The sequence below is a fragment of the Orycteropus afer genome, unplaced genomic scaffold (genome assembly GCF_000298275.1).
Source record: "Orycteropus afer afer isolate SDZICR_OR568_19922 unplaced genomic scaffold, OryAfe1.0 scaffold00058, whole genome shotgun sequence".
NCBI classification, from domain to species: domain Eukaryota; kingdom Metazoa; phylum Chordata; class Mammalia; order Tubulidentata; family Orycteropodidae; genus Orycteropus; species Orycteropus afer.
The window spans coordinates 10,941,679-10,960,039 of NW_006921645.1; the positions used below are offsets into that span (position 1 = coordinate 10,941,679).

General features: G+C 43.5%; 1 protein-coding gene across 1 annotated transcript in view; it reads right to left on the reverse strand.

The window, feature by feature from the left end:
• ITSN2 (intersectin 2) overlaps positions 1–18,361 on the reverse strand; it is a 158,468-nt gene that overhangs the window by 3,199 nt on the left and 136,908 nt on the right. Inside the window, exons 29-35 of the mRNA XM_007939272.2 lie at positions 17,187–17,293; positions 16,101–16,284; positions 10,382–10,480; positions 7,753–7,920; positions 6,912–7,127; positions 6,103–6,224; positions 5,235–5,317 (exon numbers count right to left, since the gene is read on the reverse strand). Coding sequence (XP_007937463.2) covers positions 5,235–5,317; positions 6,103–6,224; positions 6,912–7,127; positions 7,753–7,920; positions 10,382–10,480; positions 16,101–16,284; positions 17,187–17,293 — 979 coding nt within the window. The remainder of the gene's footprint in view (positions 1–5,234; positions 5,318–6,102; positions 6,225–6,911; positions 7,128–7,752; positions 7,921–10,381; positions 10,481–16,100; positions 16,285–17,186; positions 17,294–18,361) is intronic.

Sequence of the window (18,361 nt, forward strand, 5' to 3'; positions counted from 1 at the left end):
TTGAACCACCAGCCTTCTGGTTAGCAGTCAAGTGCCTTAGGCACTACGCTACCAGAGCTCCCGTGAATTAGAGTAGCACACAAAATAAAGGATATTATCTGTAAGATCAGTGCCCTATTTAAAAACCATCAGTACGAGAACTAAAGATCAACAATTATCCAAGAGCAAAGATGAGAAGATAAAGGGGCAGGAAAATGAGAATACTAGACATGGAACAAATAGAACACAATTGAAGAGAATGTTGACACATTGTGATAATTGTAACATCACTTAACAATCTGTATGGAAATTGTCAATTGGGAACCTAACCTGCTGTGTAAACTTTTACCAAAAACTCAGTAAAATTAAAAAGAAAAAAAAAAAAAAGAACCACTATATAAAGAGCTACAACTACAGCAGCCAGGGACATGAGTGTGAGGACTGGCCAGGGAAGGAAGGCTGCATGGAGGTGGCACCTGGGAGGGGTTCAGGAGGTAGAGGCAAGGGGCTGGCTTGGTTGGGTAAAGAAGAGGCTGGCAGGCAGGTCCACAGGGCACTGCTGGAGAGGGGACAGAGAAGCTGGGCTTGGCATTCACAGGAGCTGCGATAGTTCTGCTCAGAGACCCACATGGGACAGGTGCTTTACAATGACTGTTGTAGTGACACTGAGCAAGCGGATGATCTGCAACCACTGGTAGAGGCCATGGATGCGAGACACACATTGGGCCCTGCAGGGGATGCAAGGGCATCCAGGAAGTGTATGATCTGTTAAGGGAGAAAAGAAGGGGCTCAGGGAATTGAGTAGAAGCAATAGCAGAATAAAAATGAAAGCACATTAACAGAGTCTGGAAGAATAAGGGCTCCAGGGAGAATCTGTGGCTGGCTAGGCCTCAGGGAAGGTATCATGAGAGAAAGCAATGTGTGACTTGGGTGCTGAAGAATTGGAAGAATTTTGACCTGGTGTACAGCATTTCAAAATTCTTCTAAAGTTCAACAAACAGAAAATAACAAATACTGGCGAGGTTGTGGAGAGATTAGGACTCTCATACACTGCTGGTGGGACTGTAAAATGGTACAACCACTGTGGAAAGCAGTATGGTGATTCCTTAAAATCAGAATTAGAAATACCATTCGACCAGCCATTCCATTACTAGGTATATATCCTAAAGAAATGAGACTCAGGACAAGAACAGACATATGAACACCCATGTTCATCGTAGCACTATTTCCAATAGCCAAAAGATGGAAACAAAGTAGGTGTCCATCAACTGAGGAATGGATAACCAAACTATGGTACATACACACAATAGAATACTATGCAACCGTAAAGAATAATGCAGAATTGGAAAAACACCACATAACATGGATGAACTTGGAGGACATTATGCTGAGTGGAATAAGTCAATCACAGAAGGATAAATATTATATTAGTCCATTATTGTAAAAAGTCAAGGAAAGGTTTATACATGGAAGGAAATTTTCTTTGTTGGTTACCAGGGGTGGGAGGGTAAGGTAGGGAACACTGTTAGATAGGTAGAGACAAGTATTGATTTGGGTGAAGAGAAGGGCAATGTACCAAACATTAGTGATCAACATGGTGGCACTGAGGAAGAGGAAGATATAGAGAGGTACATGGGAGATACAGACAACAAAGATGTACAACCCTTTTGTACATACAGTACTGTGTTGTCAGTGAAGGCAAACATGGATATACGGGTGGATAGATGGGTAGCCAGGCTGAACTATTAGGTGAGTCTATGCAGGGGGAAGTGTGCCCAAGACCATGTATAGGGTTGGCAGACAATGTTTCTACAAGTGTATTGGTATGTTCCATAAGAATTCCCAGGTATATAGTACCTAACTATATACCTTGTGCTGACAAGGGACAAGGTTGTAGTCACTTTTTGGCCACAGCCAGCTACCCAGAGGGAGTGAGTAGTTGAACCTGTGGGCTCGGGACCATAGTTGTAGAGGACATCAAGTTCAACTGGCATAACATCCTACAAAAAACATTGTTCCACATCCTACTTTGGTGAGTAGTGACTGGGATCTTAAAAGCTTGCAAGCAGCCATGTAGATACAATGATGGCTCTTTCCTCATCTAGAGCAAAGAAGAATGAAGACAACCAAAGATTCATGGAAACAATTAGTCCAAGTGACTGGTACACTACGTGATCCTCAGCCTATACGACTTATGAGACCAGAAGGACTAGATGGTGCCTGGCTACTACTGTCAACCACTCAGAAGGGGGATCTGTGTAGGAGATCCTGGATAGAGAGGGAAAACAATGTGGAACAAAACTCAAAATCATTTGGAAAAAAAAAAAAATGGACCAGGTTTGCTGGTCTGATAGAGCCTGGTGGTTCACTTAGTCTATGGCCACTAACTGCCCTTCAGGTTTGGAACTGAACCCACTCCTGTGGTTTCCAGCCAAGCAAAAGACAGGCATATGAGCTGAACATATACATTAGGTAGATACACTCCTTGGAGAGATCAATCATGGGAGAATAGAAGGGTTGTGTTTGCACAGGGAGACAGCTCAGGGGGCAGGAGTGCATGGAGGGAAGGACACAGGGAAGAGGTAACTATGGGGAGGAAGTGGGGGGGGAGCTGTTATATTGTGGGAAATTGTAGTCAATGTCATGAGACAAAGTGTATGTGAACTGCTGTATGGAAAGTGAATTTGCTCTGTAAACTTTCACCCAAATCTCTCTCACACACACACACAAAATTCTGCTAAAGGTAATTAAAAAATGGTTGTAGCAGTGTAGGAACTGCCAGGAAGTCAAGCCAGATTTAGAAGAGAATGTGCAATAAGGGATGACATTGCTGATGTCAGATGGATCTTGGCTGAAATCAGAGAAAACCAGAAAGGTGTTTATTTGTCTTTTATTCATTATGCAAAGGCATTTGACTATATGGACCATAACAAACTATGAATAACATGGTAAAGAATGGGAATTCCAGCACACTTAATTGTGCTCACGAGGAACCTGTACATAGACAAAAAGCAGTTGTTCAAATAGAACAAGGGGAAACTGTGTGGTTTAAAATCAGGAGAGGTGTGTGTCAGGGTTATCCTTTCACCATACTTTGCAATCTGTATGCTGAGCAAATAATCCAAGAACCTGGACTACATGAAGAACACAGCATCAGGACTGGAAAAGACTCATTAATAACCTGCGATATGCAGATGACACAACCTGCCTGCTAAAAGGGAAGAGGACTTGAAGCACTGACTGATGAAGATCAAAGACCATGGCCTGCAGTATGGATTATAGCTCAACATAAAGAAAAAAAATCCTCTCAACTGGAACAATAAGCAACATCATGATAATGGGGGGGGGGAAATGAAGTTGTCAGGGATTTAATTTTACTTGGATCCACAATCAATGCCCATGGAAGCAGCAGTCAAGAAATCAAACAATGTATTGCATTGAGCAAATCTGCTGCAAAAGATCTCTTTAAAGTGGTTAAGAGCAAAGACATCTCTTTGAAGACTAAGGTACACCTGACCTAAACCATGATATTTTCAATAGCACACATGCATGTGAAAGCTGGAGAATGAATAAGGCAAGCTGAGGAAGAATCAATGCTTTTGAATTCTGGTGCTGGTGGAGAAATTCAATATACCATGGTCTCCTATAAGAATAGGAGCTCTGGTAGCATAGTGCCTAAGGCATATGACTGCTAACCAGATGGCTGGCGGTTCAAACCCACCAGCCACAACCTTCCCCAAGGAAGGTTGGGCAATCTACTTCTAACCCCAAGGAGGGGTCGCTATGAGTCGGATCTGACTCCATGGCAGTGAGTTCGGTTGTGTTTTTGCTATAAGAACAAATCGGTCTTGGAAGAAGAATAGCCAGAATGCTCCTTAAAAGCGAGGATGGCAAGACTTCATCTCTTGTACTTTGGACACGTCATCAGGAGGGACATTGTTATGGGTAAAATAGAGACTCAGTGAAAAAGAGGAAGACCCTCAACAACATGGATAGACACAGTGGCTGCAACAACGGGCTCAAACACAGCAATGATTGTGAGGCTGGCACAGGACTGAACAGTGTTTCATTCTGTTGTACAGAGGGTCACTATGAGTTGGTGCTGACTCAACGGCACCTAACAATAACAGAGAATTTCAGATGGCAGGGCAGCATGAAGGCATGGTTAGGAAACAATGAGGTGTTGAATTAGGCAGTAGTGTAAGGGTAGACACTGGAAACAGTGGGGAACAGGGCTGGGGAACAGGGAATATTGTGGATGGACCCCGAGTCCTGGGCTAAGAAATTTGTCCTTAATTCGGGAGTTAATAGGGAAGACGTTTATGCAGGGAGGGGTGTACTGAGAGCAACCCTGTAAACAGAATACTCCAGAAATGAAAAGGGTAGGTGGTGGAGGGAGAGGTGTTACGGGAGGGGAGTACCATTAAGGAACCGCGGATGGGAGACTAGAAGGTCTAAACTGGGCTGTGTCACCAGGTAGGCAATGATGTATGTAACTGGGGCATGTGAGGGGGTCAAAAGCACGTGCTCAGTTTGGGTGGCCATGGACAATCCTGTCATCCACAGAGATTCTCAGGAGGAAGAGCTAGTTCTAGAAGGAAGACAACTGATCCCATTTGGAGAATGCCAATCTGAGATGGTAGCAGGCCCCAGAGTAGAAGTTGAGCAGGTGTGTCTAGAGAGTGGCTGGCTCAAGTGTGGTGGGTTGGGAGAGAGCAGCTCAGCTGAGACAACTGAAACTAGGATGAGAAGAGGTCCCCAGGGAAAGAGCTGAGAGGGTGAGGTGAAGAGACTGTTCAGGCAAGGACAGAACTCCTGGGGTGCAATGGGAGGAAGCAAAACTAGGAGGGGAGATGAAGAAAGAATGATTCAGGTATTATAGGTCCCAGCTGGCAGAAGACTCGATTACCTGCCACCAGGTGCAGGGAGCTTGAGGTGAAATAGGAGTGAAGAACTAGTGGTGAAGGAGGAGGGATCAAGACTGACAGAAAGAAGGGAGGCTGCAGCGTACACTGGATGACATCCGCATCTCTGTGTGTTGGCTAGGCCCACAGGAGGTGTGACACAACTAGGGGCAGGCAGAACCTGTTTTGCTGTCAACTGATCCCAAAGCAAGTTGTCTTTCAGGTCCATCCCGAATTCACCCAGAGCAGAGGGTTGAGGCCGGCAGTATACTGGCCACCCTCTACTCAGGACCTACTCCCACCCCCAGGTCCCTGCTAGGGCCAGTTCTAATGCTCAAGGGCATCGAGTACCTTGATACGCTTTCTCTCGTTTCTTCTTTTCAGTGTCAATGTACTGCTCAGAGGCGGCTTTGATCTTCTGGACCCAGGCCGTCCTGAGGGAGAAGAGAACATGGCCATTGGGCGGCGTTCACAGGCCTCTGGCGGTTCCACCTGGCACCCTCGTGGCTTTCTCCCTTTTGCTAACCTCAGCTTTAAAAAGTGTACTTCCCAACCACAAACCTAATATTAATTCGCCTGGAGAACTTGATAGCTAATTGAGGGTTGAGTCGAGGATGTCTAAGGGAATTTCTGGACTGCTTACAAAACACCAGACTCCTGCAAAGTGCTGGGGACACAGAGACAGAAGATGTGGTTAGTCCCTAGTGACCATTCAGCATGAGTGGTTCCAGTACACAGAGAACTGTGGGCGTGGAGGAGGCCGCACTGGGGTGCCCTGAAGGAGGCAGGGCTGGCCAGCCAGCCAGGGGAGAGAGTGTCCTACCCCAGAGCCACTGGCGGGCTGCTCTTGGGAAGCACAGGTCTTGTGGGCAAAGGGATGAGACTGAGACTGCAGTGGTGCCAGGGGGCCCTAGAAAACCAGGATAGGATTGGTGTTTTCTCCCAAGGGCAGTGGGCAGCCCCTGTGGGATTTTAGTAGGAGAGTGAAGTGGTTTGACCTGCCCTTTAGGAAGACAGGGAGCGGCCTAAGGAGAGACTGAAGCAGGAAATGTGTTAGAAGGGGTGATCCAGGGCATCTAAGCAAGTCCTGTCAGTGGGAATGGAGATGACTTGTTAAGAGAGGTTGAGGCTATAGAATAGGATGTGAGGTCTATTATACCAGAGGGAGATGTCTAGGAGTTCTAGATTTCAAGGCAGGTCACACATGGTCAGGACTGACCTCTCGTTAATGTTGTCTGTTCGCAGGGTGTAGACCCGATCAATATGAGAAATGTGGAAGACAGGCTCATCGCTGGAAGGGTCTGTGGGCAGTTTCACCAAGACTTCATTCAGGAAAATGGGCTGAAAGAATTAGGGCCAAAACACAGGCTGTGAGATGGGCCAGAACCCTCCACTTACCTGTGCCCTGAGTCAGAGTTGTTTGTTCGGGAAAGCCTCACTAAGGGGTCCAGCTTCTATGATCTTTCACATAGGAAAAAGGAACTGCCTCCATTTTGTAAGAGTCAATATCCAGGCAGATTGGGTGTTACTTGGAGGTGAGGCCAAGGAGCCCTGAGTGTCCACCCTACAGATGTGGCAGGGTTTCACCTCTGCACACTGACCCTTGCCACTTGGCTTCAGGTTTGGTTTCCCAGAGAGACCTGATATGGAATGTGGACAGAGGTGGGGTTTCATACACATCTGTGACTCAGAATCTCTAGATTGCATTGTTCACTGAGGGATTTCAAACAGACCCCTCAGACATGGGCACACACAAAATTCTGTACTAGGAGGGAGCCAGAACCCAAAGCTGGGCTCCCAGCCCACGGCCATCAGAGGGCAGCGGAAGCCCAGCACTGGGCTCGTTCCCTTGGGAAGTGAGAGAGGAACTGAAGCGAACATGGATGGTGGGAAGCATGATTCATCTGGAAACAAGTGAGGAGGGTCCCATGAGGACAGGGAAGGCTTGGTCTTCCGGAAGAAAGTCCTTAAAATTAAGTCAAAATCTTGTTATGCCCCTGATGCTACTGCTGGAAAGGCGATACTCACCATCTTATACATTTTGAATTGTGTGTTGGATTTAGAGCTGAAAAGCTTCTCAGAGCCTGAGGAAACAGCAAACTGCTTGACCATGTAAGTAAGAAGCAGGAAGTCATTGAAGAGGAATCCATGCAGTTCCTTATTGCTTTTGGTCTTATACAATTTCCCACTGTGTAGAAGCTTCCGTGGCCCCAAGCAGTTGGTCAGGGAGTTGAAAATAAGTTGCTTAAAGAGAAAGAAACTGCCACTTTATAAGTCCTGGAAACTAGAAGCCCTGGTACAAACCATGCCAGACCCCTGTGAGAGGCCAGTGCCCTGGATCTGAGGGAACCCTGTTAGAATTTTCTAGTTGGGATTGTGGCTGTAAATCAGTCTGTGGAATTATTCACCTTTACACAAGAGGTCCTTACACTTCTTTCTCATAAGATTTCAAATTGGCCCAGTGAAAATGGTTACTTACATTCACAGTATACAGATTCTACTAGCTGAATTCCAAGAACTCAAAACAAAAATAGCAAATCTCCTTTCTTTACTAGAGAGGAAGATGACACTCCAAGGAGAAGTGTCTTAGTCAGGGCAGGATGGTAGGTCCACATGGCTGATATACCACAATATACCCTCCAGTGGAAGCTGGCTGCCATTTTGAAAAGTGTGTTAATTTACTGAATAGCAATGGCTCATAACATTTTTTGGGGTCACTTATCCTTCTGAACAATCTGATGAAAGCAATGAATCCCCTGTCTCAGGACAAACAATAAAATCACACAGATTGTCCACATCAGGGGAAGGTCCAACACAGCTCCCTCACAGAACCTGCCCTGGTGGCTTCAGCCCTAAACCATGGCCTCACCTCAGCCAGACCTTCACACTGAACATGTGCCTGGATCCATTCCAGCCGGTCTGAATTTTCTTTCTCCCGGACTCCCTCATTCACTTGAGAACAAAGCTCCTCGGCCTGCTCCAGGGCCAGCTTTAGGGAGGAATGGTCTATGTGGCTCTCCGGGGTGTTCTCCAGAATCTGAAAAGAGTGGGCCTGCATCACATGGGACATACTGTTTCTTTCACTCACCAAACCACCCAACCATTTGTCTACCTAAATGCCTTGGATGTGCTAAAGGAGCCTGGTGTCACAGTGGTTAAATGCTCAGTTGTTGAGAGGGCAGTGGTTTGAACCCACTCGTCATTCCACGGGAGAAAAGATCTGGCATTCTACTCCTGTATAGACTACAGCCTGGGAAACTCAATAGGGCAGTTCTTCTCTGTCACACAGGTCTTTATGAGTCAGAATCAACTCAGTGGCACACAACAACAACATGATGTGCCAGGTACTATGTGAGGCACTGGAAATGTAACGATCAAGAAGACAACAGTTTCTGCCCTTGAGAAGTACAGGTTACAGTTACAACAGGGTGTGAAAAGTGCTAAAGGGACTCGCTGCCCTGAAATTTGTGGGTTTCCGGTTGTTCTCTGACTGGATCCTGGTAATGGGCTTTCAGTATTAAACGGTTGTTTTCCCACAGTAATTTACACAATATACCCTCCAATGGAAGCTGGCTGCCATTTTGAAAAGTGTGTTAATTTACTGAATAGCAATGGCTCATAACATTTTTTGGGGTCACTTATCCTTCTGAACAATCTGATGAAAGCAATGAATCCCCTGTCTCAGGACAAACAATAAAATCACATCATCAGCCTGCAGTAAAACTCATTCAGTTTGTTCTAAAGTGATTTCAAACCATGAACACTACAAATGTAAAAATACAGAAGCCAGAATATAACTGTGTGTGGTTCCTCCAGAAACTAGCTCCACCAATGGACTACTTCTGCTCCGACTATTCATTCCAGTTGCACAGGTCCTTTATTTACAATTCCAAATGCAAACTAGCCCTGAGATCCCAAGTTTCTTTTCAGCACTCATTTGGTGGCAAAACCTGACCTAAACCGAAGAGATGTTATTTATAGTCTTTATTCTACTTATTCATATATTACACTATAGAAACATTAATGTGTTTGATTAGATTATAGGTGCTGCCCCATTCCCCATTGGGAGTGTTGTATAATATATAGTATTTCAGTTATATTCTGAATTTTGAAACACATCTGGCTCCAAAGGTTTCAGATAAGGGACTGTGGACCGACCTGCATTGATGAGTTGGTTTGGTATAAGCCTCTATAACATGAGGTCTATATGGAGTTTATATAGTGTAAGACCAGAGATTAGGAAATAATCAATAAAAGCAACAGTCTATGGAAGGCTGAAGAGGCCCCTTGCTGAAAATTGCAGAACTTTAACAAACTAGCAGCAATGATTAAAATAATCTTTAATTATACTCTAACTTGCTATTTTTCCTTCCTTTTAAGTAAACAGAATAGCTGACCTCTTCAAGGACGCTGAGTTCTTTAGATTTTTTTTTTTTTTTTTTGCTTATACATTCTTTTGAGTATGACCTTATCCCATAGCTTGTTTCAGCCAAGAGGTATGGTTTATGGAGGATCCTAAGAAGAGAACACTGAGTCTGGAACAACCAAGATAAAGAAGAATAGACATTCCTGGTGATCCAAGAGTTCTTTAACCCTCTTTCCACTCTCTCTATAATCACGTTTACCCCTTTGCTTGGGGAGACAGTCTTTTTAGAGAAGCGATCCCATCTGTCTTCTTGGGTATTAATACTCGATAAATCTTTTGTTTTTCCACTTCCACCTGTTGCAGTGATTGGCTCTACTCACGACACATGGTAAGAACCTCATGGTTCCTGCGTCGTCTTATGTTATTCCTACTGTTCTCTGTAAGACCATCAACATCATATTGATTACTATTGGTGGAATAATCCCTTGTAGAGTCTGCCTTCTCCTTAGAACACATCACCGATTTAAGTGACTCATATTGCTTCCATCAAAAAGGAAGATGAGTAGAATCTTAGAAGGAATGTTTAGTCTGCAAGTTGGAGTGGGGCACATGGATGGCACAAGGATGAGATCTGTTCAGGATATGCTGAGTTGGAGACCCTACACTGGGTTGGACATCTAGGGAGAGGTGTCCAGTTGAGATTGGAATAAAAGTTATGCTAATGGTTGATCTGCCCAACCCTGGGGCTCAAGATGGCTCCATAAGCAGAGGCCTTCCCCTGCCTCAACAAGCAGCAGAAAGACTCTGTGTGGCCAGAGGAGTTTCCTAGAAGAGAGGATGATAGGTTACCCAGGTGACATGGGATCCCTCTTTTATTTGCCTGCTGCAAGGATTCAGTCCTTCAGAGCACACTGCACTCCCTCCCCCAATTCCATGTCCATGTGTCCCTGGTCCATCAGCAGTAGGTTCATTTCTGCAGAGCCACGCTCTGGCTCTGGACGGGCTGGCTACTCAGGGACTCCCCATCTGGCCACTGTGAGCATCCAGCCACTTCCATGAGTATTTGGCGTCTGTGAACCACAAAGAGTCCTGCTTCTAAGACACATGTGGCTTCCCCATTCTGAGTACTCACACTTCTGATGAGGAGAGGGTAGCGGGTGAGCCTCTGCATGGGCTTCAGCAGGAAGCTGGACAGGGGCATCCCTTTACATCGAGGGTCAGATGCCAGCTTCTGCAAAAGCAATCGAGAGGCTTGTGAAGGAATTACATCCCCAACTAAAACCATACTCCTCACTTCAACCACTTTTCAGATTTCTAATTTCTTTTAATAACTCAGGATCCAAAATGACAGGAGTGAAGTTAATAGTAGAATATCTCACCTAAGTGCCAAACCCAGTGGATGCTTTTCAGGTCCTTCTTACAGCTTTCCCCGGCATAAGCAATGACCACGGACCCTCTTACTTCTATGTATCACTCTCCTGGTGTCTTTCTTCCCAGCCCTCTGGCCTGCCCAGCCTTCTTCACTATACTCTTCACCTCTGTCTACTCTGTCTCTTCCTCTCTTTTGTTTCTTTTAATTTTATTTATTTTGTTGTTGTTGAGAATATACACAGCAAAACACACACCAAGTCAACAGTTCCTCCATGTACAGTTCAGTGACATGGATTACACCCTTCAGGTTTGCAGCCATTCTCACGGTGCTCTTCTGACTTGTTCCTCCCTCGTTAATGAAAACTCACTGCCGTGTTAGGTTCCTATACAATCTTTCAAGTGGCTGTTGTTAACTGATCCCATCCAGGTAGTTCTTAAAACGGCATAATGCTCAAGGCAGAACTTTTCTATAAGATAAGCTACACTATTTTTCGATTTTAAGAAAACTCGAGGGGATGGTTTTGGTTTAGAGTTTAAATACTATCTCACAGCAACAGTTTCAGGGGTTCGTCTCCCCTCCAGGGCTCCAGAAAGTCTAAAGTCCACGAGAATTTGAAATTCGGTTCTGCATTTCCTGTTTTTTAATTAAGATTCTTCTATGGAAACTTAGATCAAAATGTTTAGTAATGATAGCCGAGCACCTTCCAGTTCTGCTGGTCTCATGGCAAAAGAGGCAACTGTTCATGGAGACAGTTAGCCACACATTCCACATCCTCCTCCTGTTCCTGACTCTCCTTCTTCCTCTGTTGTTCCAGGCGATCTCTGCCCACTCTTAACTGTAGGTGCTGCCCAATATTCTTTGCTGCTGAGTCACAGTGTCTGTAGCCCCGACCTTTTCTAGAGCTCTAGACTTGCCAAATACTCTCCTCCCACACAAACCTGTGCAGAGTATTGCCACAATACTTTCCCCCTTAATCTCAACATATGAACTGCTCATCTTCCCTTGCAAAAGCCAGCTTGTCTGCAACTACCCCATCTGAGTTGGCAGAACTCTTCTGCATCCACATACTTATCCACACACACAGACTTAGAAGTCATGGACTCCAATCTGTTTCCTAAATAGCTCTTGGTTTCCCACACTCTGCACCCCCACTGTCCCTACTTTACTAGTAACAATTGCTCCTATTCACTGAGCACCTGCCATGTGCCAGGCGGTGAATGTGTTGGCCTTTGCACATACTGTCTCTTGTGCTCTTTCTTTACTTGGCTAATTCATACTCACCTCTGACGACTCAGATTACAATTCCCCTTCTCCAGGTTCTCCCCGTCCTTAACACCATCCCTCCCTTTTAGCAGTCCTTCTCTGTACTCCCATATTAATCTGTATCTATCTTTATCATGGATTCCCTTGGTGTGCAAATGGTTAACACACTCAACTGTTGACCAAAATGTTGGAGGTTTGAGTCCACCCAAAGGATCCTCAGAAGAAAGGCCTGGTGATCAACTTCTGAGAAAGCAGCCATTGAAAACCCTGTGGAGCACAGTTCTACTCTGACATGGGGTTGCCATGTGTTGGAATCAACTCAATAGCAACTGGTACGACTACCTTTACCATAACATTACATATGAACTGGGTGTTGTGGGTAGAGGTCTCATGTTTTAGGTGTTTCTGTCCCCACCAGGTTAACTCCATGAGGCCAAGGACCAATCTTTTAATGTGAGTTTCTAATACTAGTACAGGACCTGACTAGAGTGCTAGTACTCTCAAACCAAAACCACTGCCATGGAGTCAATTCCAACTCATAGTGACCCCCTTTGGGTTTCTGAGGTGGTAAATCTTTACAGAAGTACACTGCTCAGTCTTCCTTCTGTGGAGTGGCTGGTGGGTTTGAACCACCAACCTTCTGGTTAGCAGTCAAATGCCACTGTGTCATCAGAGCTCCTTGTTAGTACTCTAGGATGATCATTTTTAATGACTGAAATATACATTACTATAATTTACCTAAGCATTTCCCTACTGTTGGATACTAAAACTACCCCCTCCTTTTGTTTTTGAATATAGACTTAATGGCAACTAACAAAACAACAACATCTATATATGTGAGTATAACAAGCATCTTCAAGCTTTTATTTCTGTATTTTCTGAGTCATTCTTGTTAAGTAACCTTTAAGAGAACAGCTTGTTGTTAGATTTTGTATTTTAATGTAACCAATCAATACCATGCCTTTTGTTATGAAAGTATAAACTATTCTTATTTTTACTATTGTTCTAATTGTGATGACATCTGACATCCCATTGGCTTTGTTACTGGATCATTATTGTGATTGATGAAGTTTTTAAAAATCTTTTACTATGCGTTCCAAGGTAAATTTCTATTTTTTAAATTCTATTATTGTTTTAAAACACGTACTCACGATTCTACATTTATTCAATGATTCTGACTCATGTTTAATTATTTTTATGATCTTTTTTTTTTCCCGTTTCTTCTAGTTTTTAAGGCAACTCCCTTGTCCCTCACTGATGTCACCAACCTCAATGCCTTACACTGAGCCATTTCTGCATCTCTGAGATGATCAGGAGGACAAGACATTTCACTAGCATTTACTGAATGTTGACTGTCTGCCCGTCTCTGTGCTGTGGTTGTTGGGTGCCATCGAGTCGATTCTGACTCATAGTGACCCAACATGAAACAGCAGAACTGCCCCATCAGGTTTTCTAGGCTGTAATCTTCACAGAAGCAGAAGGACAGGTCTTTCTTCCATGGAGCCACTGGGAAGGATGAATGCCACCCTCCCTGTTAGCAGCTGGGTATTTATCCATTGCATCACCAGGGCTCCTTAGTGTCTGTGCTAAAGCAGTTTAAGAGCATTCTCCGATTATCTCTGGCACACAGATGGGGGACTACAAGCACCCATGTGCCAGGTCACCTGCCCTGGGTCACACAATGGGACTGGATAGAGCTGGATTCCTACATGGTTATCCCACTCTGCAGTCTCACTTGTTCTACGCATGATGACATGATGCTACGTCCTGGGAAAATCTTGTTTGGTTATGATAGACTCTTGTTTTAATGTAATGTTTAATTTTATTCATTGTTACCTTAAGTTTATTTTTATTGTAGTAAATATGTATGTAATGAAATATTTGCATTTCAATAATTGTATTTGTAAAAGATATGAGGTTTTATATATATATATATTTCATTTTTTAATAAAAACAAGCCTTGGGTTCTGGATCACTTTTGCCTTATAGAATGAACTAGGAGGTCTTTCTATTTTTTCATATGACCTGGAACAACTTCTGTAATATGGAATAATCTGGTTCTTTATGTTGTTGTTATGTGCCATTGAGTTGGACTTGACTCATAGCGACCCCTCCTTGGGTTTCTGAGGCAGTATCACTAAGGAAGTAGATTGCTCAACCTTCCTTCTGAGGAGTGGCTGGTGGATTTGAACCACCAGCCTTCTGGTTAGCAGTCAAGTGCCTTAAGGCACTACACTACCAGAGCTCCTTTCTAGTGGGAAAGAATTTGCTATTAAATCTTTCAAGTGAACCCAGCTCCTCTTTAAGGATGCTTTTCTCAATTTTTTCCTTGGTTAACAGTATCTTCAGATATTCTATTTCTTAATGTAGTTTTAATAAAAATTATAAATTTTATTAATGTTTTCTCACTTATTAGCATGCACTCTTGAATCATACACCGTCATAATTTAAGAAATATCTTTGTATCTTATTTCCATTTGTTTGTATTTCTTTCTCATTTTCCATCAGATTCACCAATGTTCTATTTCCTTTCAATATATCAGTCTTGGATATATTGATACCATTTGTGCTCTTATTTTTATTGCTTCCTCCATTTTCCTCTTGGAACTTTTGTCCTCTATCTAAACAGCTAGAAGGATCGCTGGTGCCACAGTGGTTAAAGCATTCAGCTGCTAACCAAAAGGTTGGCAGTTCAAGCCTACCAGCTGCTCCACCAGAAGAAGGATGAGGCAGTTTGCTTCTGTAAAGATTTGTAGCCTTGGGGTAGTTCTACTCTGTCTTCAAGGGTTGCTATGAGTCAGAATCAACTCAATGGCAATGGGTTTGGTTTTATCTGTTTATATATATATATTTTTAATAATAAAAATATTAAAAGGATGCAATCTCCTTTAAAGTGATTGCATTTAAGGTACACTGTTGTGGCTGTAAAATAGATCCTGATATACAGTATTTTCATGAGTTAAAAAAAAAAACGAGAAATATAAAAAAAGGAAGAAAATGTATTTTCCTTTCATTTCTCTTGCCATTTAAATAGTTATAATAAAAGTTTCTATTACCAAACAACACAAAAGAAAATGGCTTCTCAAAATGTGACATTCTAAATGATTTAATTGCTGTACTCCTATAGGATGCTGTTGAGGACTAAAAACAATAAAAACCACAGCTATCAAGTCGATTCCAAGTCATAGCGACCCCCACTGGGTTTCCATGGCTACCAGTCTTTATGGAAGTAGATCGCCTCATCTTTCCTCCATGGAGCAGCTTGAATTGCTGACTTTTTGGTTAGCAGCCCAATGCCTTAATGGTAGCACCACCAGAGCTACTAATGACTCAAATCACTGCCACTGAGTTGATTCCAACTCATAATGACCCCCACTGGGTTTCTGTGGCTGTAAATCTTTATGGAAGTAGATTGCCCCATTTTCCCTCCACTGAGTGGCTGGTGGGTTTGAACCACTGACCTTCTAGTTGGCTGCCAAAAGCCTTATCCACTACACCACCAGAGCTCCTTTACTGATGACTAGAAGGGTGTTATTCATTATATATAGTGCTCTGTTTCTGACTATAGTTGCAGCTTTACTTTTTCTTATCAATGTTTGCTTTTCGTTTACAAACATGGCACCACGGAACCAATAACTTCCTCCCCTTCTCACTGGTTTCTGAAAAGCTTCAATGACATTTGTGGCACACCTTTAGTATATGCACAGAACCACAAGGCACATTTTATGTGTTAGCCTAATTCCTGGCGTTATCATTCTTTCTCTACTGTCATTTCCTTTTGTCTCATTTTACTCATTCATTTATTTTAAATATTTATTTCATTTTGTTGCATTTTATACACATAAGTATGCTATTTTAGATTCATTCTGGAATAAATTGAATATAAATTAATACTTAAAAATTCTGGATATTTCTGGATATTTCTCTGGGAGCATAAAGTAGCAGAGTAAAGAAGGTAAGCTTTAAAAAAAACTTCTCTACCATTAAGAAGGGCAAAATTATGTCCCAGAGCCAAGACAAATCAGATCAGCGTGAAACACATCACAAAGGAATCAGAACATTCTTTGTCATATTTGTTTCTTTTGTAAACTCATGGGGATACCCTTCTCCCTTGTTGAGATTCCCTGAGCCAGTATACCCTCTGCTTTGAGGCCAGAAAGGGGCTGTCTGTCAACTATGCCAGCAAAGATTTCTGTGAGGCCCTGAATGGAATCACCTTTAAGAATTCTTTAAAGTCCGTGTCTTCATCTGTCTTCTGCTGTAACAAGGCTGCCCCATTCAGCTGACAGCTGCAGAAGCGGATGTAAGCCTGCATGTGGGCCAGCTCAGCCGCCAGGATGTCCCCGATCATCTGCACGGGCATCTTCTCGCCCCCTGTCTTCTTCCGAACCCGCAAGGCCCTGCAACCAATACAAGCTCTCACTTCCTGTTTGTAAGTGAATGTCCTTGGAAAATGAAGTCTAGATTACCATGGAAGACTAATGGCAGTGATAGTCAATGAATTAAACCTCTAGTGTTAGAAGTGAAACGTCAGAAGGAAGAGCCGGCAGCTTAGGCCAAGCCAACCCGGGTCAAACTCTGACAGAGAAGAATAAGAAAATGAACTCTATAGACTTGGGTTCCTAGGCCTTTGGAATTGTTTTGCTTTCACCTTAGTTTTTAGCAAAACTTCTTTTGAAAAATTCTAACTTGCTCTCAGCTGAGCCAAGAAGGAAGAAACCTTCCATGCTATACTGGGGAAGAAGGCAGAAGAGCCTGCAGGGGCCAGATGTGGCAGTCAAACAAGCATGCTGTCCCTGGGAGAGCCGCTGAGCACCAGGCGCGCAGAGATGATGCTGGAGCCGTGACTGCAGAGCCTCCCCCGGAGTCTGTCCTCACAGGCCTGAGGGACAGAAAATCACTTCGGAAACGGAGTTTTACACTGGGGCATACAAAACTGCCCAAGAAGCCAGTTACAGCTAGGCCATAAACTGCAACTTCTCTTCTGACTCTATCCAGCTTCCAGATTCAAGTATATTTTATAGTGTAAAATAATAATGTATTATTTCTTTAATGATTCAATTTTTACTTTGTTTATTCAAAGTGTTTTCTTTGCTATATTTCTTTACATTCTTAAATAATTATGTGCCTGACAGTGACAAGGAATTTCAGTAAATGAGAATAAAATACAAAGTCTGAGGGAGCAGGAAATAGCTGAAAATTCCTTTGTTAAATAAATAGTCCCCTGCAGAGAATTTGCTGAAAGTCCCAATACTGGGGGCTGAGGTGCCTGGTGTGACAATAGGTGATGCTCAAGACTCACTTCAGCAACTTGGTGTTGGACATGATGAGCTCTTTCCAGTTAACAAAGATCAAGGCCATTTCTCCTTCAGTGAGAAAGCCCGACTCCGCCATTCGTTTCTGAAAAACCTAAATTCAAAACACAAACAAAGTAAGTTAGCTTAAGTGTGAATAGTTAGAACACTTGGCCTATGCTTGGTCTAAACTAAATAATATCTCCCTACACTAAAGCTAGGAGCTCTAGTAGCGTAGTGCCTAAGGCACTTGACTGCTAAACAAAAGGCTGGCGGTTCAAACCCACAAGCCACTCCTGGGAAAGAAGGTTGGGCAATCTACTTCCATAGTGATACTGCCTCGGAAACCCAATGAGGGGTCACTATGAGTCGGGTCCAACTCGACGGCAAATAACGACAACAAACCTAATAGGATTATGTTATTTCTAAATAAACATATTTAAGATCCCAATATTTTAAACTGTACTATTCCTGACTTTTTGTTATTGGGGCTCTGATCAAGGCTGATTCTGAGGACTGACCCCAGTATTCCCAGTAAGTGGAGAGTCTTACACCCTGTTTCACAGGGATGTTCTAGAGATTAAACAGAACCATGGAGCACCCACACACTGCTGGGCCTGCAGAGTGGAGGAAGCAGGGCTGTTGTAGGCCACGAGCCTCAGAGCTCTGGAGAACATCCTTGGGAAGCTCAGGGAGGGAAACACAGATGACCTACGCTACTCCCAAGACCAACCACCACACAGATGTGGATTTCAGAGGGCTGGATGATTTAAGGGGAAATAATAATATCCTACATTTGTATTCCATGCCAGCACCAAAGCCCGCTGTTGCTGAGTTGATTCTGACTCACAGTCACTCTACAGGACAGAGCAGAACTGCCCCATAAGGTTTTCAAGGTTGTAACCTTCATGGAAATAGATTGCCTCATCTTTCTCCTGTGGAGTGGCTGGTGGGTTTGAATCTCCAACCTGAACCACTGCTTCTTCTTTATCCCACAGCACTTAAGAATTTACAAAGCGGAGAGGCGGGGCAAGATGGCGGACTAGGCAGAAGGATTGCACAGACCCTCTTCAACAAAGAAAAGGGAAACCAATAAATACAGACACAGAAGATAATCTTGGACCCCTGAGCCTTGAAGGAAAGGATGCAGATTTGGACTAAACCCCAACTAGCAGAAGAATTT